We start from the raw sequence: 20,392 nt of genomic DNA on the forward strand, positions 1-20,392 counted from the left end.
GGATAGTGAAGAAGGTGTTTGGACTGCTTTCCTTTATTGGTCAAAGTATTGAGTAGAGGAGTTGGGAGGTCATGTTGCGGCTGTACAGGATTGGTTAGGGCACTGTTGGAATATTCTGTGCAATCCTAGTCTCCTTCCTACCGGAAAGATGCTGTGAAACTTGAAAGGGCTCAGCAAAGATTTACAAGGATGCCTGCCTTGAAGAAGTTTTCCTCCTCTCTCTACAAGAATCTCAAGCAGTCCCTCTCCCACTGCAACTCCAAGGTCATTTCCTCTGCCCTGAAGCTCTTCAACCATGTCGTGAAACAAACTCGCTACCACAGCCACGTTTGCTTCCTCAGTGCCTGCCTCTGTAACCAATTTATCCCACACGGACTCCGGACCACCTTTAAACCAGCAGAGTTCGGACCCGAACAGGACAAACAGTACAGACTACAGAGTCAAAAACACCAGCAACAGTTCTCCTTCAAGATCCTCCGCTCCACTCTTGCAGCAATGCACCGGCTCCTAACCTCTCTACAGTCAGCCCTGCCTCAGCTGAGGGCCACACTCTCTCAGAATTGCAAAGGACCCACTACTCTGTACTACATCCTCAGGAGATTTCATGCTCTCAACAAACAGTATTTCAATTCCATCTCAAACATCAAAAACTGTAAGTACAACAAACTTTTATCCACCCATCTCCATAACCAGCGCTCCTCAAACATTCCAGAAGATTTCCCTGGCCTCGGAATCTATTCCGCCATTAGCCATGCAGCTAATGCTGCTGCCACCCCAACGCTGATTGATGATGTCACTTCCGCCCCCATCATGGCCACTCCCACAACCACTTCCACCCCTCACAATTCCTCATGCATCACATGTGACATCACGTCCGCCTTACCATCATCGCTGATGCCACATGCTCAGTGACTTCCGCCACCCCAACTGCCGTGGTCACCATCACTTCCGCCCCCACCAGCGCCACTCACCTGCATTCTGCTGACATGCCACCCACAGACCCCAATATCACTATCCCCATCGCCCAGAACCCCGAGGGGAACACTACCCTGCTCATGACTCCACCCCCATTCCCCCCACCATCATACCCACTCCAGTTACAGGTTCCACCCCCACTCCCAGCTCTACACCCACACCAGATCCCAGCTCCCAGCCCTGCCGAGTTTTCACCATCCCCCCAGACCTCCCCCTCACTGAGGATGAACAATCAGTCCTCCGCAAAGGACTCACCTTCATCAATGAATTTAATACACGCCGTGACGTCGAACAATTCTTCCGTCACCTCCGCCTCCGAGCTTACTTTCACAATCAGGACTCCCGCCCACCTTCCGAGGACCCCTTTGCCCACCTCCAACACACTGCATCCACCTGGACACCCCGCGCTGGCCTATTACCTGTCTTTGACCTCTTCATTTCCAATTGCCGCCGGGACATTAACCGCCTCAACCTGTCTACCTTCGTCCCCCACTCCAACCTCTCACCCTCACAACGCGCAGCCCTCCAATCCCTCTGCTCCAATCCCAACCTCACCATCAAGCCAGCGGATAAAGGGGGCGCAGTGGTAGTCTGGCACACTGACCTCTAAACCGCTGAAGCCAAACTTAAACTCGAGGACACCTCTTCCTACTGACTCCTCGACCATGACCCCACCCCCCACCACCAAACCATCATCTCCCAGACCATACAGAACCTCATCACCTCAGGAGATCTCCCACCCACAGCTTCCAACCTCATATTCCGGGAACCCCGCACTGCCTGGTTCTACCTCCTTCCCAAGATCCACAAGCCTGACCACTCTGGCCGACCCATTGTTTTAGCATGCTCCTGCCCCACTGAACTCATCTCTAACTACCTCGACACTGTCCTATCCCCTATAGTCCAGGAACTCCCCACATACGTTCGAGACACCACCCACGCCCTCCACATCCTCCAAGACTTCCGTTTCCCCGGCCCCCAACGCCTCATCTTCACCATGGATATCCAATCCCTCTACACCTCCATCCGCCATGACCAGGGCCTCCAAGCCCTCCGGTTTTTCCTCTCCAGACGTCCCCAACAGTACCCTTCCACCGACACTCTCATTCATTTGGCCGAACTGGTCCTCACCCTTAACAATTTCTCCTTTGAATCCTCCCACTTCCTCCAGACCAAAGGGGTAGCCATGGGCACACGTATGGGCCCCAGCTATGCCTGTCTCTTTGTTGGCTACGTAGAGCAGTTGATCTTCCGTAATTACACCGGCACCACTCCCCACCTCTTCCTCTGCTACATTGATGACTGCATTGGCGCCACCTCGTGCTCCCGCGAGGAGGTTGAGCAACTCATCAACTTCACCAACACATTCCACCCTGACCTTAAATTTACCTGGACCATCTCTGACACCTCTCTCCCCTTCCTGGACCTCTCCATCTCCATTAATGACGACCGACTCGACACTGACATTTTTTACAAACTCACCGACTCCCACAGCTACCTGGATTACACCTCTTCCCACCCTACCTCTTGCAAAAATGCCATCCCGTATTCCCAATTTCTCCGCCTCCGCCGGATCTGCTTCCAGGAGGACTACAGCAGTTCAGGCAGCATCCAAGTAGCTTCGAAATCGATGTTTCGGGCAAAAGCCCTTGGAAGGGCTTTTGCCCGAAACGTCGATTTCGAATCGACTTGGATGCTGCCTGAACTGCTGTGCTCTTCCAGCACCACTAATCCAGAATCTGGTTTCCAGCATCTGCAGTCATTGTTTTTACCTCCCAGGAGGACCAGTTCCACCACAGAACACACCAGATGGCCTCCTTCTTTAGAGACGGCAATTTCCCTTCCCATGTGGTTAAAGATGTCCTCCAAAGCATCTCGTCTACATCCCGCACCTCCGCCCTCAGACTCCACCCCTCCAACCGGAACAAGGATAGAACACCCCTTGTGCTCACTTTCCACCCTACCAACCTTCGCATAAACCAAATCATCCGCCGACATTTCCGCCACCTCCAAACAGACCCCACCACCAGGGATATATTTCTCTCCCCACCCCTTTACGCCTTCCGCAAAGACCGTTCCCTCCGTGACTACCTGGTCAGGTCCACGCCCTCCTACAACCCACCCTCCCATCCTGGCACTTTCCCCTGCCACCGCAGGAACTGTAAAACCTGCGGCCACACCTCCTCCCTCACCTCTATGCAAGGCCCTAAAGGAGCCTTCCACATCCATCAAAGTTTTACTTGCACATCCACTAATATCATTTATTGTATCCGTTGCTCCCGATGCGGTCTCCTCTACATTGGGGAGACTGTGTGCCTCCCAGCAGAACACTTTAGGGAACATCTCCGGGACACCCGCACCAATCAACCACACCATCCCATGGCCCAACATTTCAACTCCCCCTCCCATTCTGCCGAGGACATGGAGGTCCTGGGCCTCCTTCACTCCTGCTCCCTCACCACCAGACGCCTGGAGGAAGAACACCTCATCTTCCGCCTCGGACCACTTCAACCCCAGGGCATCAATGTGGACTTCAACAGTTTCCTCATTTCCCCTTCCCCCACCTCACCCTAGTTCTAAACTTCCAGCTCAGCACTGTCCCCATGACTTGTCCGGACTTGTCCTACCTGCCTATCTCCTTTTCCACCTATCCACTCCACCCTCTCCTCCCTGACCTATCACCTTCATCCCCTCCCCCACTCACCCATTGTACTCTATGCTACTTTCTCCCCATCCACACCCTCCTCTAGCTTATCGCTCCACGCTTCAGGCTCACTGCCTTTATTGCTGATGAAGGGCTTTTGCCCGAAACGTCGATTTCAAAGCTCCTTGGATGCTGCCTGAACTGCTGTGCACTTCCAGCACCACTAATCCAGAATTTACAAGGATGTTGCCAGGGTTGGAGGATTTGAGCTATAGGGAGAGGCCGGACAGGCTTGGGCTGTTTTCCCTGGAGCATCGGAGGCTGAGGGGTGACCTTATAGAGGTTTACAAAATTATGAGGGGCATGGATAGGGTAAATAGGCAAAATGGACTCCCCTGAGATCAGGGAGGCCAGAACTAGAAGGCATAGGTTTAGGGTGAGAGGGGAAAGATATAAAAGAGAACTAAGAGGCACTCTTTTCACACAGAGGGTGGTACATGTATGGAATGAGCTGCCAGGGGAAGTGGTGGAGGCTGGTACAATTGCAACATTTAAGAAGCATTTGGATGGGTATATGAATAGGAAGGGTTTGGAGGAATATGGGCCGGTGCTATCAGGCGGGACTAGATTGGATTGGGATATCTGGTCAGCATGGACGGGTTGGACCAAAGTGTCTGTTTCCATGCTGTACATCTCTATGAATCTATGACTCTAATCGCTCTGACTTTATTGAAATCTTCTCTTAACTGTCATGAATAAAGACGTACAATATATTTTCAACAATGGGGCTTTATTACAAACAGATTGTAGTTGGCATTATTATCCAATGTTATATTAAAATGTGGTGATTCTATATTCCAGTTTGCTATCATATTTCTCACAGAAACAGGCATTCTGCTACCAAAGATAGGACGATTACAGATTTGTCGTAAAACATAGGAAACCTGAAGAACAATTGGAAAAGTGAGGTAAATTGTAAACCTCAAAACAGAAAAAGAATGATCTTGTATCAAAAGGCTTTGACAGAATTATTTCCAAATAATTAATATTAAATTATAATCCAATGCCTCCCAAAGCTTGCATTTGTAAGTCTCTCAGGATGAATATTGCATAAAAACTTCATGAATGTTCTTGAACTTGATTGCTGGTGCTGTATAGGGTTCAAGAATGATTGGGTGGCACGGGGATAAGTCATTGACACTGCTGCCTCACAAGGGACCCATTTGATTTCACCCTCGGGCCAGTGTCTACATGGAATTTGCATGTTCTCTCTGTGTCTGGATAGGTTTCCTCCAGGTACTCTGGTTTCCTCCACCTTTGCTCACCTTCCCAACCTTTCCCCCTTCATGCCCACCAGCCTGATGGTTTTCCCCACAAAGCCGTCCCACCATCCTTAGGTTGGTCCTATCTCCCCTCGGTCTAGTTCTGTCTGGTCCTTCTCCCTCTCTGTTTATGGCTGCATCTGTTAAAGTGTATATTCATGGGGAAAAGCATGCATGCTCTGCAGTATCAGCAAAACCAACCTTTTAAAATTCTATCATGTAAAATAGCTGCTGTGTTCATCTGCCAACCCCAGGAAACCCACATGAAATTAGTTGCCTCAGAATTACCATTTTAATTAAGAGGCACTGAAGCTCAGAGAGATGTCAAGAAATTCTCATCTCCTGTTATATTCACACTTCAATGATAAATTCACATGTTGGAAGATTAAATCTTGCTTCCAACTATTCAGTTTGGAGTGAAACAATGACACAATCCCCAGAGGAACCATATATCAACAGCCTTTGAGCAACAAGTGAGAGAGAAAGCAACATGCATGAATAAATGCAGGGAATCTGAAAACTCTTCTCTAAGTCCCAGAAACTAGTGTAGTGAAAAAGTAACTTGTGAAAACCCCCGCTCACTGTGAAATCACAGTTATCTGCAAGCTTCACCCTTCATAAGGAAATAGTGCAACAGCTAAACAGTTGACTCTCAGGTTTCATTCTTGTAACTCAAGGACTTTAAACTCTATGCACTGCAACTGCATTACTTTTATCTTCCTGTTTGTATAGATATACTGCTTACTCCTCTTTTTGAAGCTTATTACCTGTGTTGTCTGTATATGTTTGAGATTTCTTATTTCTCTTGGATTGAATGGATAATAAAACCCTACTTACTCTCATTCACCCAAACAAACCTTGGAAATGGCTCTCCTCTTATCTTTAATCTGATTAAGTAATGTTAATTGTAGAGTGATTGCTACATTCTGAAAAAGAAATGAAAATATTTTTTGTGACTGACTGGGGTTTAAAAATAGGGGAGCTTGTTATGATCAAGAGTAATACTGTAAGACTCACTGTCTTCTTTCTTCACATCCTTGCAATTTTTCTGCTTCATGTAATTATCCGATTTCTGTTGAATGCTAATATCAAATCTGTAACTGTCACCTCCAACAGCAGACAGTCTAACCATCTTCACAGAAGAGATTTATTAGGATGTTGCCGGGTATGGAAGGTTTGAGTTCTAAAGAAAGGCTGGATAAGCTGGGACATTTTTCCACTGGAGTGCAGAAGGTTGAGGGGCGACCTGATGGAAGTTTATAAAATATTGAAATATAGATAGAGTTGATGGTAGTTGTCTTTTCCCAAAGATGGGTAATTTCAAGACAAGGGGGTACTTTTTTAAGGTGAGAGGAGAGAGATTTGAAACAGACATAAAAGGCAAAGTTTTTAGAAAGAGAGTGGTTCATGTGTGGAATGAACGTCTTGAGGAAGTGATGGATGTGGTTACAATTCCATTTAAAAGACATTTGTATGGATACATGAATGGAAAAAGTTTGGAAGGATATGAGCCAGGAGCAGGCAGGTGGGACTAGTTTAGTTTGGGATCATGTTCGGCATGGACTGACTGGACCGAAGGGTTTGTTTCCATACAGTACGACTCTATGACTCCATAATACCATCTGATACATTGAATAGTCTTCTTGTGGGTGGGAACAAAGACAAAATCAAAACACTTGAAAAACATCTGAACATATAACTCCTGAGTTGCATTGCCAAGAAATAAGTTTCTTTTGGCTCAACAACCTTTAAATGTGGTTTGTCATGCAATATTTAATATTTTAAACAACACTGCAAATGAAAGAAAGTGGCAATGATAATGTAGAAATTGAGATGACAGATGTTGATTTTTACACAGATGTTTAAGAAATCAGAATATTAACAAACATTAAAGAAATCCAAATTCTATTCGCTTTAAAATAGTGATGGAAAAGGATAGACTAGATCTAAAAGTTGAAGTTCTAAATTGGAGAAAGGCCAATTTTGATAGTATTAGGCAAGAACTTTCAAAAGCTGATTGGAGGCAGATGTTCACAGGTAAAGGGACGGCTGGAAAATGGGAGGCCTTCAGAAATGAGATACCAAGAATCCAGAGAAAGTATATTCCTGTCAAGTTGAAAGGGAAGGCTGGTAGGCATAGGGAATGCTGGATGACTAAAGAATTTGAGGGTTTGGTTAGGAAACAGAAGGAAGCATATGTCAGATATAGACAGGATAGATCGAGTGAATCCTTAGAAGAATGTAAAGAAAGTAGGAGTATACTTAAGAGGGAAATCAGGAGGGAAAAACAGGGACATGAGATAGCTTTGGCAAAAAGAATTAAGGAGAATCCAAAGGGTTTTTACAAATATATTAAGGACAAAAGGGTAACTAGGGAGAGAATAGGGCCCCTCAAAGATCAGCAAGGCGGTCTTTGTGTGGAGTCACAGAAAATGGGGGAGATACTAAATGAATATTTTGCATCAGTATTTACTGTGGAAAAGGATATGGAAGATATAGACTGTAGGGAAATAGATGGTGACATCTTGCAAAATGTTCAGATTACAGAGGAGGAAGTGCTGGATGTCTTGAAACGGTTAAAAGCGGATAAATCCCCATGGCCTGATCAGGAGTACCCGAGAACTCTGTGGGAAACGAGAGAAGTGATTGCTGGGCCTCTTGCTGAGATATTTGTATCATCGATAGTTGCAGGTGAGGTGCCAGAAGACTGGAGGTTGGCAAACGTGGTGCCACTGTTTAAGAAGGGTGGTAAAGACAAGCCAGGGAACTATAGACCAGTGAGCCTGATGTCGGTGGTGGGCAAGTTGCTGGAGGGAATCCTGAGGGACATGATGTACATGTATTTGGGAAGGCAAGGACTGATTTGGGATAGTCAACATGGCTTTGTGCGTGGGAAATCATGTCTCACAAACTTGATTGAGTTTTTTGAAGAAGTAACAAAGAAGATTGATGAGGGCAGAGCAGTAGATCTATCTGGACTTCAGTAAGGCGTTCAACAAGGTTCCCCATGGGAGACTGACTAGCAATGTTAGATCTCATGGAACACAAGGAGAATTAGCCATTTGGATACAGAACTGGCTCAAAGATAGAAGACAGAGGGTGGTGGTGGAGGATTGTTTTTCAGACTGGAGGCCTGTGACCAGTGGAGTGCCACAAGGATCAGTGCTGGTCTCTCTACTTTTTGTCATTTACATAAATGATTTGGATGCGAGCATATGAGGTACAGTTAGTAAGTTTGCAGATGACACCAAAATTGGAAGTGCAGTGGACAGCAAAGAGGGTTACCTCAGATTACAACAGGATCTTGACCAGATGGGCCAATGGGCTGAGAAGTGGCAGATGGAGTTTAATTCAGATAAATGCGAGGTGCTGCATTTCTTAAAAATCTTAGCAGGACTTATACACTTAATGGTAAGGTCCTAGGGAGTCTTGCTGAACAAAGAGACCTTGGAGTGGAGGTTCATAGTTCCTTGAAAGTGGAGTCACAGGTAGATAGGATAGTGAAGAAGGCATTTGGTATGCTTTCCTTTATTGGTCAGAGTATTGAGTACTGGAGTTGGGAGGTCATGTTGTGGCTGTACAGGACATTGGTTAGGCCACTGTTGGAATATTGCATACAATTCTGGTCTCCTTCCTATCAGAAAGATGTTGTGAAACTTGAAAGGGTTCAGCAAAGATTTACAAGGATGTTGCCAGGGTTGGAGGATTTGAGCTTCATGGAGAGGCTGAACAGGCTGGGGCTGTTTTCCCTGGAGTGTCAGAGGCTGAGGGGTGACTTTACAGAGGTTTACAAAATTATGAGGCACATGGATAGGATAAATAGACAAAGTCTGTTCCCTGGGGTCGGGGAGTCCAGAACTAGAGGGCATAGGTTTAGGGTGAGAGGGGAAAGATATAAAAGAGACCTAAGGGGCAACTTTTTCACACAGAGGGTGGTACATGTATGGAATGAGCTGCCAGAGGATGTGGTGGAGGCTGGTACAATTGCAACAGTTAAGAGGCTTTTGGATGGGTATATGAATAGGAAGGGTTTGGAGGGGTATGGGCCGGGTGCTGGCAGGTGGGACTAGATTGGGTTGGGATATCTGGTCAGCATGGATGGATTCGACTGAAGGGTCTGTTTCCATGCTGTACATCTCTATGACTCTATGGCTCTAAATCCATTGAGTTATGAATTTGCTCATGACGATTTTGAAAGTGACTCTTAAGAGTCGGGAGAATGATTAATAAAAATTATAAATGAAACCTTCTATATTTATTTAGACTCCACCAAACCTAGTAAAGCAAAATAAAGAAATAAAGCAAAATAATGAAAGGAATATTGCGTACAGTTCTGGTCATAGCATTATAAGAAGGATGAGGAAGCCTTGGAAAGGGTTCAGATGAGCTTTGCTAGGATATTGCCTGGTATGGAGGGAAGGTCTTATGAGGAAAGGCTGAGGGACTTGAGGCTGTTTTCATTAGAGAGAAGAAGGTTGAGAGGTGACTTTATTGAGACATATAAAATAATCAGAGGGTTAGATAGGGTGGACAGTGAGAGCCTTTCTCCTTGGATGGCAATGGCTAGCAAGAGGGGACATAGCTTTAAATTAATGGGTGATAGATATAGGTCAGATGTCAGAGGTAGTTTCTTTACTCAGAGAGTAGCGGCAGCATGGAATGCACTGCCTGCAACAGTTGTAGACTCGCCACTTTAAAGGCATTTAAATGGTCATTCGATAGGCATATGGACGAGAATAGAATAGTGTAGGTTAGACAGGGTTCAAATTGGTTCCACAGTTCGGTGCAACATTGAGGACCGAAGTGCCTGTACTGCACTGTAATGTTCTATGTTCTACCTTTTGTCAAATAATGATTTGAGTACAATAGATTTGAGTGGATTTGGGGATTGGTGTTTCATGTCTGTGTGATTAAAATTGTAACTGGTAATTAAAACAATATGAAAGAAGATGATTAAGTAAACTGTTGAATGGAATCGGTCCAGATGCCCACTGATAAATAGCTCAAAAAATTATTTATCTTTGTTTTTGAATCTTATTTTTATCTTTCATCCCTTTTTTCCCAGTCATCAGCCAGGTAGCTCAACTTTTCTGAAACTAAAACAAAATGCTGGAAATAGTCAGCAGGTCAGGCAGCATCTGTGAAGACAGAAAAAGAGTCAATGCTTCAGATCATTAGTATTTCATCCTGGAATTCAAGCATTTTCTGCTTTAGCTTTAGACTTCTATTCTAGACTTTTCTCCTTGAAGGAAAGCAAATCAGTTTTACCTATCCATTCATGTAACTGTAATCCCTAATCCTAGCACAACTCTAATAAAGTTCTTCTGCAGTCTTTCCAAAGCTTTTACGTACTTTGTAATCTGTAATCTAGACATTTGAACACAATAAATTTCAATAGAAAAAGACTAGGTGTTAATTTCAGGGAGATTCGTGGTCTATTTCTCTTCATGAGTTGTAGTGACTTTTACTCCTACGATTACCTGCAGCTCAACTCATTAACTGTGTTCCATGCTCATCCTCTCTTCAGTTCACCAGTGACAGAGGAACTTGGCACTACCAGGACTTTTGGGAAAGTGCACTGATTCTCAAGCCCCATTAGGCATGGTTCACCAGAAAAATTAATAGTTTAAATCAAAGTATGCAAAGTTCCCAAATTATCTATCTATGGAATTATGCTCACTAGATTCCTGTACTTAACAATTATCTATTACAAATCAGTAAACTCTAATCACAAGTAAACAGCTATGAACTGTCAACATATGACCCAACTAGTTAAAACTCAAAGGTCCTTTTAAAATCTCTACACACACATAGAGACAGACAAGAACTGTGGGTGTTGTGAATGGAGGAAAAATGCTGGGAAATCACCTTTCAGTAGTGCCAGTCTAGAGGCTTCCATGAGATCTTCATTTTTTTCACAAAATCTTCTGTTTTCTGATGTCCATCCTTCCAGGCTCTCAGTTCTTTGTCAAAGATAACATTGATTTTCACAGTTTTGTAGTCACTTTAGAATCAACAGCTAATAGCAAATGGTGAGAGAGAATAACTGACTGTCTCAAAATAGATGTAGAGAGAGACCCCAGCGTCTTCCAATGTGGAAAATCATCTGCCACTACCTTGTCCATACACACAAGCTGTTTGGCGACTAGGAACCAGAGAGTTTTCATCAAGTTGATGACCTTTGAAATCCACAAATGATCACAATTGCACAAACCAATCAGCTACCTGTTGCTGGCTGAATATCACTTTGGACACATTCCCAGGTGCTATGCTATCTTATCTCACCTCCACTTCTTCCAAATCAGTCATGTAAATACAACACACAATAAATTATTTATTTTCAAAACAGCCACAATTCCCTCCACAGTTCCTGGTTTTTAAGTAATCCTTCCCCCATTTTATATCATAGTTCAAAATATAGAAAAATAAAAAGGTGCAGTGTTTATATTTATAAAACATTCAGATCATTTGGCAATTTAGATTTAGAGGTAAACTAAATTTCTGTATAATTGATTTGTTTCATTTAACTCTTATGGTCTTATGGTCTGAACAAAGGTCAGAGGTAATTTTGAACAACGAGTTCAAACGCGATAGATAATTGGTGAAAAGATATAGTTGAACTTTAATGCTATGCAGAAAGACTGACCAGGGGCTGTAATCAGGTTTCATCTAAGTAAACAATGCTGTCACTAACACAAAGGCAGTTTAGTTTGTGGCAATCCAGACATCCAGAGCCAAAGAGAGGTCTTTACATTGTTCTTGCAGTTTTAGTTTACAGGGTGTTTCTTATATTTCAGTTCAGAAATGTTAGTAAAGATTAGATTAGATTACTTACAGTGTGGAAACAGGCCCTTTAGCCCAACAAGTCCACACTGACCCTCCGAAGAGCAACCCACCCAGACCCATTCCCCTACATTTACCCCTGACTAATGCACCTATCACTACAGGCAATTTAGCACAGCCAATTCACCTAATCTGCACATTTTTGGACTGTGGGAAGAAACCGGAGCACAGTGTTCTTTCGTTATAAGAATATGTTTACTTAATATGTTCAATGATTGAGCAGCATGGTAACAAAATTTGAAAAGAAAAACCTTTTCCGAATCAAGTCAGGTTTCACTGTAAGATCTGAATGGTCCAGTATTATCAATAGCTGTGATTATAATACTTAAAAACTGCGAACCAATCCTAAATAGAAGCAGAAAATACTGGAAATACCCAGGAGATCTGGGCAGTACCTCTGGAGAGAGAAATGGAGTTAAAGTTTGAAGTCTGTGACCTTTCATCAGAATTAATAATCCTGAATGACCAATCAGTAGACCTGCTTTAAACTGATTGAAGTACCCTACACCAATTAGGTTAACTCTGCTGTTTATTAATTTTGCAGGATTTCATGTATGTGCTGCTGGATGGCTTTCAGGAGGGAGAGTTGGATATCCAATAGTAAAACCTGGAACCAACTGTGGAGGTGGAAAAACTGGTATAATTGACTATGGACATCGAGTGAATAAATCAGAATTATGGGATGCTTACTGCTACAATCCACATGGTTTGTTCAATAGAGTTACGCTTTTCTTAATCTTTAAAATGTAATCAATATTTGCATAATAGCAATGAAGAACACAACCAATTACAACTGCTGGATACTGTGACAGTATAACAGCATCACTATAATTACACAGGATTAGAATCATAGAAATGATACAGAACAGAAGGGGGCCATTCAGCCCTCTTCTCCATGCTGCCCAAAGACACCCACATACCATCTAATCCCATCTTCCTGCATACGGCCCAAAGCCCTGCAGCTTATAGCACCTAAGGTGCACATCCAGGTAGTTTTTAAAAAGGTTGAGAGTCTCTGCCTCCACCACCAACTCAAGCAGTGAATTCCAGATACCCACCACCGTCTGCGTAAATGAACTTTTTCCTTTGTCCCCTATAATCCATCTGCCACTGAGCTTGAAATTTTGACCCCTGGTTATTGAACCCTCTGCTAAGGGAAACAAGTTCCCCCATCTACTCTATCATTACCCCTCCCAATTTTGTATACCTCAATCATGTCACCCCTCAGCCTTCTCTGTTCCAACACTAACAACCCCAACTTCTCCAATCTCTCCTTAGAGCTACAATTCTCCAGCCCTAGCAACTTTCTAGTCAATCTTCCTTGCACTGTCTCCAGAGCAATTTCATCCTTCCTGTAGTGTAGTGACCAGGCTGCACACAATACTCCAGTTGTGGCCTCAGCAATGTCTTATACAATTTCATCATTATATCCCTACTTTTGTATTTTGTACCTCTGCCACTGAAGGAAAGCATTCCATATACCTTGGTTATAACCTTACCTACCATACTGCAATGTTTTGAGACGTGTACACTTGGACACAAAGATCTCTCACTTCATCTACCCCTCTCAGTGTATTCTCACTTTTTTGTTGTATTTCCTTTTACTGTTTGACCTCCCTAATGGCATTACCTCACACTTATCATAGTTGAACACCATCTACCACTTTGCTGCCTACGCCACCAGCCTATCTATAATAATTTGGAGCTTACAGCTATCCTTTACAATATCCACTACACATCCAATTTTTGTCTGTAGATATCCCAACTGTAACCCCACCCTGTTAAAGTCCAATTCATTAATGTATAAAACAAATAGCAGGGGTCCCAACACCGAACCCTATGGAATACCACTTCACACAGCTTTCCATTCGCAAAGGCAGCCATCAACCATTCCCTTCATTTGCTGTTACTCAGCCAATTTCCGATCCATTTCAACACATTACCCTGTATCCCATGGGCTTTTTACTTTTTTGACTAGTCTGCCATGTGGGACCTTGTCAAATGCTTTACTAAAATCCACGTTGATAACATCCACTGCATTACCCTCATCAATCCTCCTTGTCACTTCCTCAAATATTTCAATCAAATTTATTAGGCATGACCTTCAATTAACAAAGCCATGCTGACTATCCCTGACTGGTCCATGCCTTTCTAACTGACAGTTTATTCAACCCCTCAGGATTGATTCTAACAATTTGCCCACCGCCAAAGTAAGGCTAACTTGCCTATAATTGTTTGACATTTCCTTTGTGCCCTTTTTAAACAACAGAACAATGTTTGCTTTCCTCCAGTACCTCACCTCAGAACACCTGCTATTTCCTCCCTGACCCCCTTCAATATGCTAGCAAACAATCCATCTGACTCTGGTATCTTAAGGATTCCAACACTTCCAACACATTCTCTCTTGTCATGATTATTTTGTCCAATATTTCACACTATTCCTCTTAGATGACCATATCCACACCATCTTTTTCCTTGAGAATACAGAAACAAAAAAAATGATTTTAAAATTCTGCCCATATCCTCTGCATCATTACTCAATTTCCCTTTCTCATCTCTGGTAAGCCCCACATTTTCCTTAATTATCCTTTTGCTCTTTATTTATTAGTAAAACATGTTTGGGTTTTCCTTTATCTTGTTGCTAATAGTTGTTCATGCCCTCTCTTTGATTTCCTCATTTCTTTTTCACTTGATCTCTGTACTTTCTACTGTTCTAGAATACCTGCAGTGTTGAGTTTTTGAGACTATCATAAACTTCCTTTTTTTGCTTAATCTTCCCCTATATTTTTCTAGACAACCATGGGGTCTAAATTTGGCACTACCATTCTTATATTTGGAGAGGACAAGTCTGCTTTGTGCCCTAAGATTCTCACTTTTTAGTTATCTCCCACTGGTTCACTACTGATTTATCCTTTAGCAGTCCTATCTAGTCCACTTCAGCCGATGTTGGACTGTGTTGGATAAGGTCCAATCACACAATACCAGATTATAGTCCAAGAGATTTATTTGAAAATACAAGCTTTTGGACTCTCGCTCCTTCTTCAGGTGCTAGTGAGAGACAGACCATTGACACAGAATTTATAAGTAAAAGATCAAAGGATCATACTACTGATGCAAATGAATTAGATTAGATTACCGACAACACATCTCAGATGACTGTTGAATCTTCAATCAGTTAGAAATGAGGTGCATGTTTCAATTGATTAATATGCAAAGAGTGTGTTTATTCATTGCAAAAACATGAGGAGAAATAAAAAAAACAACCCACATAAACCCAAATGAGAAATAAGTAGTAAATAAAAAGATAACTTTTTAAAAAAGACAAATCAATCAACCTTTGGGTGGTCCTTGTGGAGTAGATGGTGAAACGTTGTGGCTGTTGAGTTGGGTAATTTTGGTAGCATTGATTCTGGTAGTTGACCATTTATTTTGGTGATTGTGGATTTTGCAGATTTGCTGGAAGAGTAATTTGGTTTGCTGTTTGGCTGTGGGTTTTGGCTGGTAACTTGCTTCAGCAGTCAAAAAGTGAGAGAGACAGAGTTCCCATTGTATCCTTCTTATTTTCAAACTCAAAGGATGTTCTTAGCTGTTACCATCACAGCACCACACTTTATCCCTGTAACACCAGATCATGGCTGATCTGACAGCTCCATTTTATTCATAACCCTGATTCCCTTGCTGATTAATAATCTTTCTATTGCACAAGAAATGCAATAATGGCTTTTAACCTCATCTTTTTTATATTCCTGGCAGGTTACAGCACAGACATTTCTTTTGCCCACACTGTATTTCTAATCTGTCACATAACATCCATCATCTGGGGGTGTAATACACGGAGATGGTTCAGGTTTTTTCATTGTGTCGCTTCTTTTGTAGTGTTTCTTTGCAATCCTTTGACATCCTTTTATTCAATATTCCACAGTCTGTATTGATGCTGAGGGCAATCCAAACAGGAACATTCCAGACAGTCACTGAATTACAATACAGCCATGTCTGGCTCGTATGCCCTTTTTCAACAAAGAACTGAAACAACTTGTCAGACTTAAAAGTTCAAATATGTCCATAAATAATTCAGAATTATGATCTATTACCATGACAATATATTTCATAGAAGAATGTTTCAAGTTTTTTGCAGAGTATAATCTCTTTGCTTATATTTTCTACTCTTCAGCAAAACAATGTGGTGGTGTTCTAACAGATCCAGAACGGATTATCAAGTCCCCAAATTTCCCAGATGAGTATGAGGATCAACAAGTCTGTTACTGGCACATTCGACTTAAATACAAGCAACGCATCCATTTACAGTTTCTGGAATTTGATATAGAAGATGACCCATCTTGCTTATCTGACTACCTTGAAGTGTATGACAGTTATGATGATTTGCTAGGCTTTGTTGGCAGGTAAATGTTTATTGGAATGATGGGATAATAATGTATGAGAACAGTACTGTGATAACACAGTGAGATTGGGTAAATTTCAAATTTTCCAGTTTCACGTAGATTTAATTTTTGCTTTTAAATAAACATAGAAATAGATGAATTAGGAGCATAATTGGACCATTCGACCCCTTATGCCGATTGTACAACTCAATAAGATCATAGTTTGTGTTTTGAATTTCACATTTCTATGCTTCCAACAATCTTTGATACCCTTGCCTAACAAAAATCTATCTCTCTTTGCCTTAAAAATTTTAAGTGAACCTGCCTCCACCACCTTCTAAGGTGGAGTTCCAAAGTCGCACAATCTCTGAGAGAAAAGAAATCTAATCTCTGTCATAAAAGGGTGACACCTAATTTTAAAACAGAGCCCTTAGCTCTTACTGGCCCACAGGAGGAAACACTTTTTCCATGTTCACTTTGTCAAGACCATTCAAGATCTTATCGAATTCAATCAAACCACACCTCATATTTCTAAATTCCAGAGAATGCATGCTTAGTCTCTCCAACCTTTCTATGACAAGACAAGCCACTCAGTCCAGATATCAATATAGTAATTTTTTTCAGAACCACCACCAATGTATTTTCATTCTTCTCGAAATAAGAAAACTAAAACTATAAACTGTATTCAAAATTTGGTCCTGTGTAACTGAAGCATAGCTTCCTTACTTTTACATTCAATTCCTCTCATTACTTACATTAGCATTCTATTGGCCAATTTAATTTCTTGATGTACCTGCACACTAACATTTTTTTAACTCATGTGTTAGAATACCTAAATCCTTCTACACCTTGGAATTTATTCAGATGTTCTCCATTGAGGTAATACTCTTTTTTATTCTTCCTGCCAGATATCACATTTTCCTATATTAAACTTCATTTATCAGATTTTTGCCCACTCAACCTATCTATGTTTACCTGTATCCTCTTTATATCTTCTTTACAGCATACCTACTCACCTATCTCTGTATTAGCCACGGATTTAGTTGCCCTGCTCCTCTTTTTCTCTTCTCTAAGTCAATATTATAAATTGTAAAGCCTCGATGGAACTTTACACTTCACACCTATCAATCAGAAAATGACCTACTAATGCATATTCCATCTTCTGCCAGCCAGCCAGTCGACAAACTTCGATCCATTCTAGCATGTTACCTTCAACATCATGTGTTGCTACTTTGTGCACCTTTCATGTGGTATCTGGTCAAATGACTTCTAGAAATCCACAATCCATGTCTACAGACTCCCCTTTATCCACATCATGTTACTCCTTCAAGAAAATCCAATAAATTGATTAAACATGATTACCCTTTCCTGTAACAATGCTGACTTTGAGATTACCTTGAATTTTTCTAACAGTTGTAACCTGTTTAATAATTGATTCCAAATCCAGAATCAAGATATATTCCTGTCTCCTGAAAAACATTACATATGTAAAGACTGTAATGTAAAGACAATGTTTCCACATTGGGAAATATGCTTCAAGTCAAAATGTGTCTCTGATTATCTTGCAGACTGGAAATCCAATTTGCATCTTTAAGTTTATATTTTTCACTAGGGAATCTTCCATTTCTACTGCTCAATTTCAAACTTTCTATTTTGTGTGTTCTCAGGTTTTGTGGAAACAAATTACCAAGTGACATCATTAGTACAGGTAACCATATAATTTAATAATGCTTGTGTGTTGAGCTAGAAATACTTCTCAACATTTTAGAATTTTCTGAAGTCAACTTTCTTTAAGAATTGTTGAAAAAATGTCAAATTCTCTTCATATAGTGTTGCATATGAAGTGCTCAAGTTATTTGTGACATTGTTTCCTGAACAAATTTTCCATTACTACTTATGTATCAATTTCATTCCAACCAAAGGGGCACTAGTTCCTGATGACAATACCTAGTCCAATACAACTGCAGAAAATGTGCGCCTTTAATTTATTCAACTCACAGATTGCTGCTGTGATCCATTGAGTAGCCATCATAACTAACCAATCTCAAACCAATTTTTTAGACGCAAGGAAGAAAGACATTGACCTTAAGATGTTAATGAACTTTAATATCTTTGCTTTTTGAATTACAATTAATGTTGGAAAAAGCAGTATTAAAGTGACATGACACTCAGCTCTGAACCCAACAAATCTCCAATGGTGCAATTAGAGGTCAGCCCAACAGATAAGACTTGAGTCCAACACTTACCTAACAGACATGCACAAAATGTAAACATCATAGAAATTAACCACAGATGTATGACATTTTGCAAACACATGTGCAATAGTCAATTCTTCAGCTGAATTGACTATCAGGTACAAACATCCATAACACAATTTCGGTGCCAATAACAATGGTAATGTGGGGATTCTATAGCACTAAACAAATGCCATTAGTAGGATTAGACAGTTGGTTAGAAATGGCAGCATTTGGTGTGAGTTTGCCTTCAATAGTGTATTTTACCTGACATTGCAATGTTAATGTTATCTCCTACAACACAAGAAACTAGTCATGAATATCATGAGATTGAAGGATCCAAAGGAGATTTGTTGCAGCTATTATATTTCATTCTTGAATAAGAAAAGTGTCTGGGCTAATATGAAGCTAAGAATTTACAGCATGGGACCTGCAATTACAATTGTATTATAGCATGTGACCTGAGGGTGTAAATATACAATACAAGGAACTGCTCCCATTAGCATGCCATGTTTAAAACAGTCAAGGTAAAATTTAGCATGAGAACTTTAGGCCTTCAAGTCATTTGCTATGACACAGTGATGAATATTTTTCAGCTGCACCTAAAGCATGTAATTTTTGATGGCCTGTCGCTATGGTTTTATGCTTTGTCCTGAAGCATTGCATCAATGACCTGGTACTTTTCTTGTCTTAAAGAACTTAGATAAAGGCTCTATTTGGCATGAAGGTGATTGCTAAATCAATAAACCTCTCTTCTCCTCTTTAATGCCCCTCTCCTGAAACAAATATAATTGTAATGATCTGCAAAGTGTACCCAACAACAAAATCTGCAAAAGGTGTGGTTTGTCTCAACTCCCCAAAAGCTATCCAGCTTTTCTTTAAATCTGTAAAGCGTAAGGAATATTGGACATAAATGTGCAGTAAATCTGGTTCCAAATACAAGGCAGACCCCCCCAAAAAAACATAGCTGACCAAACAACATGGGTTTTAATTTTTAAAACTCATTAGATTCAAGGAAAGTTCATTTTGATTGGAAAAGAGTTAATGAAACTTCTTTATTCAAAAAGGGAGGGAGGCAGAAAGCAGGAAACTACAGGCCATTAGCTTAACATCTATCATAAGAAAAATGTTATTCAAGACATTATAATAGAACACGTGGATAAGTTCAAGGTAACCAAGCAGAGCCAACATGATTTGGTCAAAGGATAATCATGTTTAATTAAATAATTGGAATTCTTTGAAAAAGTAATTCATACTGTAGATAAGGGAGAATCAGTGGATGTATTGTATTTAGGTTTCCAGAATGTATTTGATAGGGTTATTGTGTAAAAAGCAAATGGTATAGGGAATAATATATTGGCATTGTTGGGAGGTTGGCTGGCTAAATTGGACCTGGACCAGATTGTAGGAAGAAATGGGTCTTTTCTGGCTGAATGGATGTTATGAGTCGTGTCCCACAAGTGTCAGTACTGGGCCTTCAACTCTTTACAATTTATAATAAAGATTTGGTTAAAAGGACCGAAAGTATAGTAACTAACTTTGCTGATGACACAATCATAAATAGGGAAATGAGTCATGAAGAGGACATAAGAAGCCTGCAAGGAATACAGATAGGTTATGCGCGTGGGCAAAGTTCTGGCAAATGGAGTACAATGTGGGAAAGTGGGAAAATACACATTTTGGCAAGAAGAATAACAAATAAGCTTATCAGCTTAATAGTGTGAGATTGTAGAGTTCTGAGATACAGGCAGATCCGAATGTCCTTGTGCATGAATTGCAGAAGATTAGTATACAGGTCCAGCAAGTTATTTGGGAAGGTGAGAGAAATTGAATGTAAGCACAAAGAGGTTATGCTTCACTTATAGAGGGCTTTGGTGAAGCCGCATCTGGAGTACTATGTATGTACTGGTCACTGACCAAGTTAATCTGTTGAATAGTGGAGCAGGCCTGAAGGGCCTAATATTGTTCCTTGTATTGTATATTTATACCCTCAGG

The 20,392-nt window shown here is 41.3% G+C and overlaps 1 protein-coding gene across 1 annotated transcript in view; it reads left to right on the plus strand.

The window, feature by feature from the left end:
- Positions 1 to 20,392, plus strand: part of tnfaip6 (tumor necrosis factor, alpha-induced protein 6) — a 54,728-nt gene that overhangs the window by 29,393 nt on the left and 4,943 nt on the right. Inside the window, exons 3-5 of the mRNA XM_072579796.1 lie at positions 12,329 to 12,490; positions 15,956 to 16,184; positions 17,831 to 17,871. Coding sequence (XP_072435897.1) covers positions 12,329 to 12,490; positions 15,956 to 16,184; positions 17,831 to 17,871 — 432 coding nt within the window. The remainder of the gene's footprint in view (positions 1 to 12,328; positions 12,491 to 15,955; positions 16,185 to 17,830; positions 17,872 to 20,392) is intronic.

Source organism: Chiloscyllium punctatum, chromosome 10, assembly GCF_047496795.1.
Source record: "Chiloscyllium punctatum isolate Juve2018m chromosome 10, sChiPun1.3, whole genome shotgun sequence".
NCBI lineage: Eukaryota > Metazoa > Chordata > Chondrichthyes > Orectolobiformes > Hemiscylliidae > Chiloscyllium > Chiloscyllium punctatum.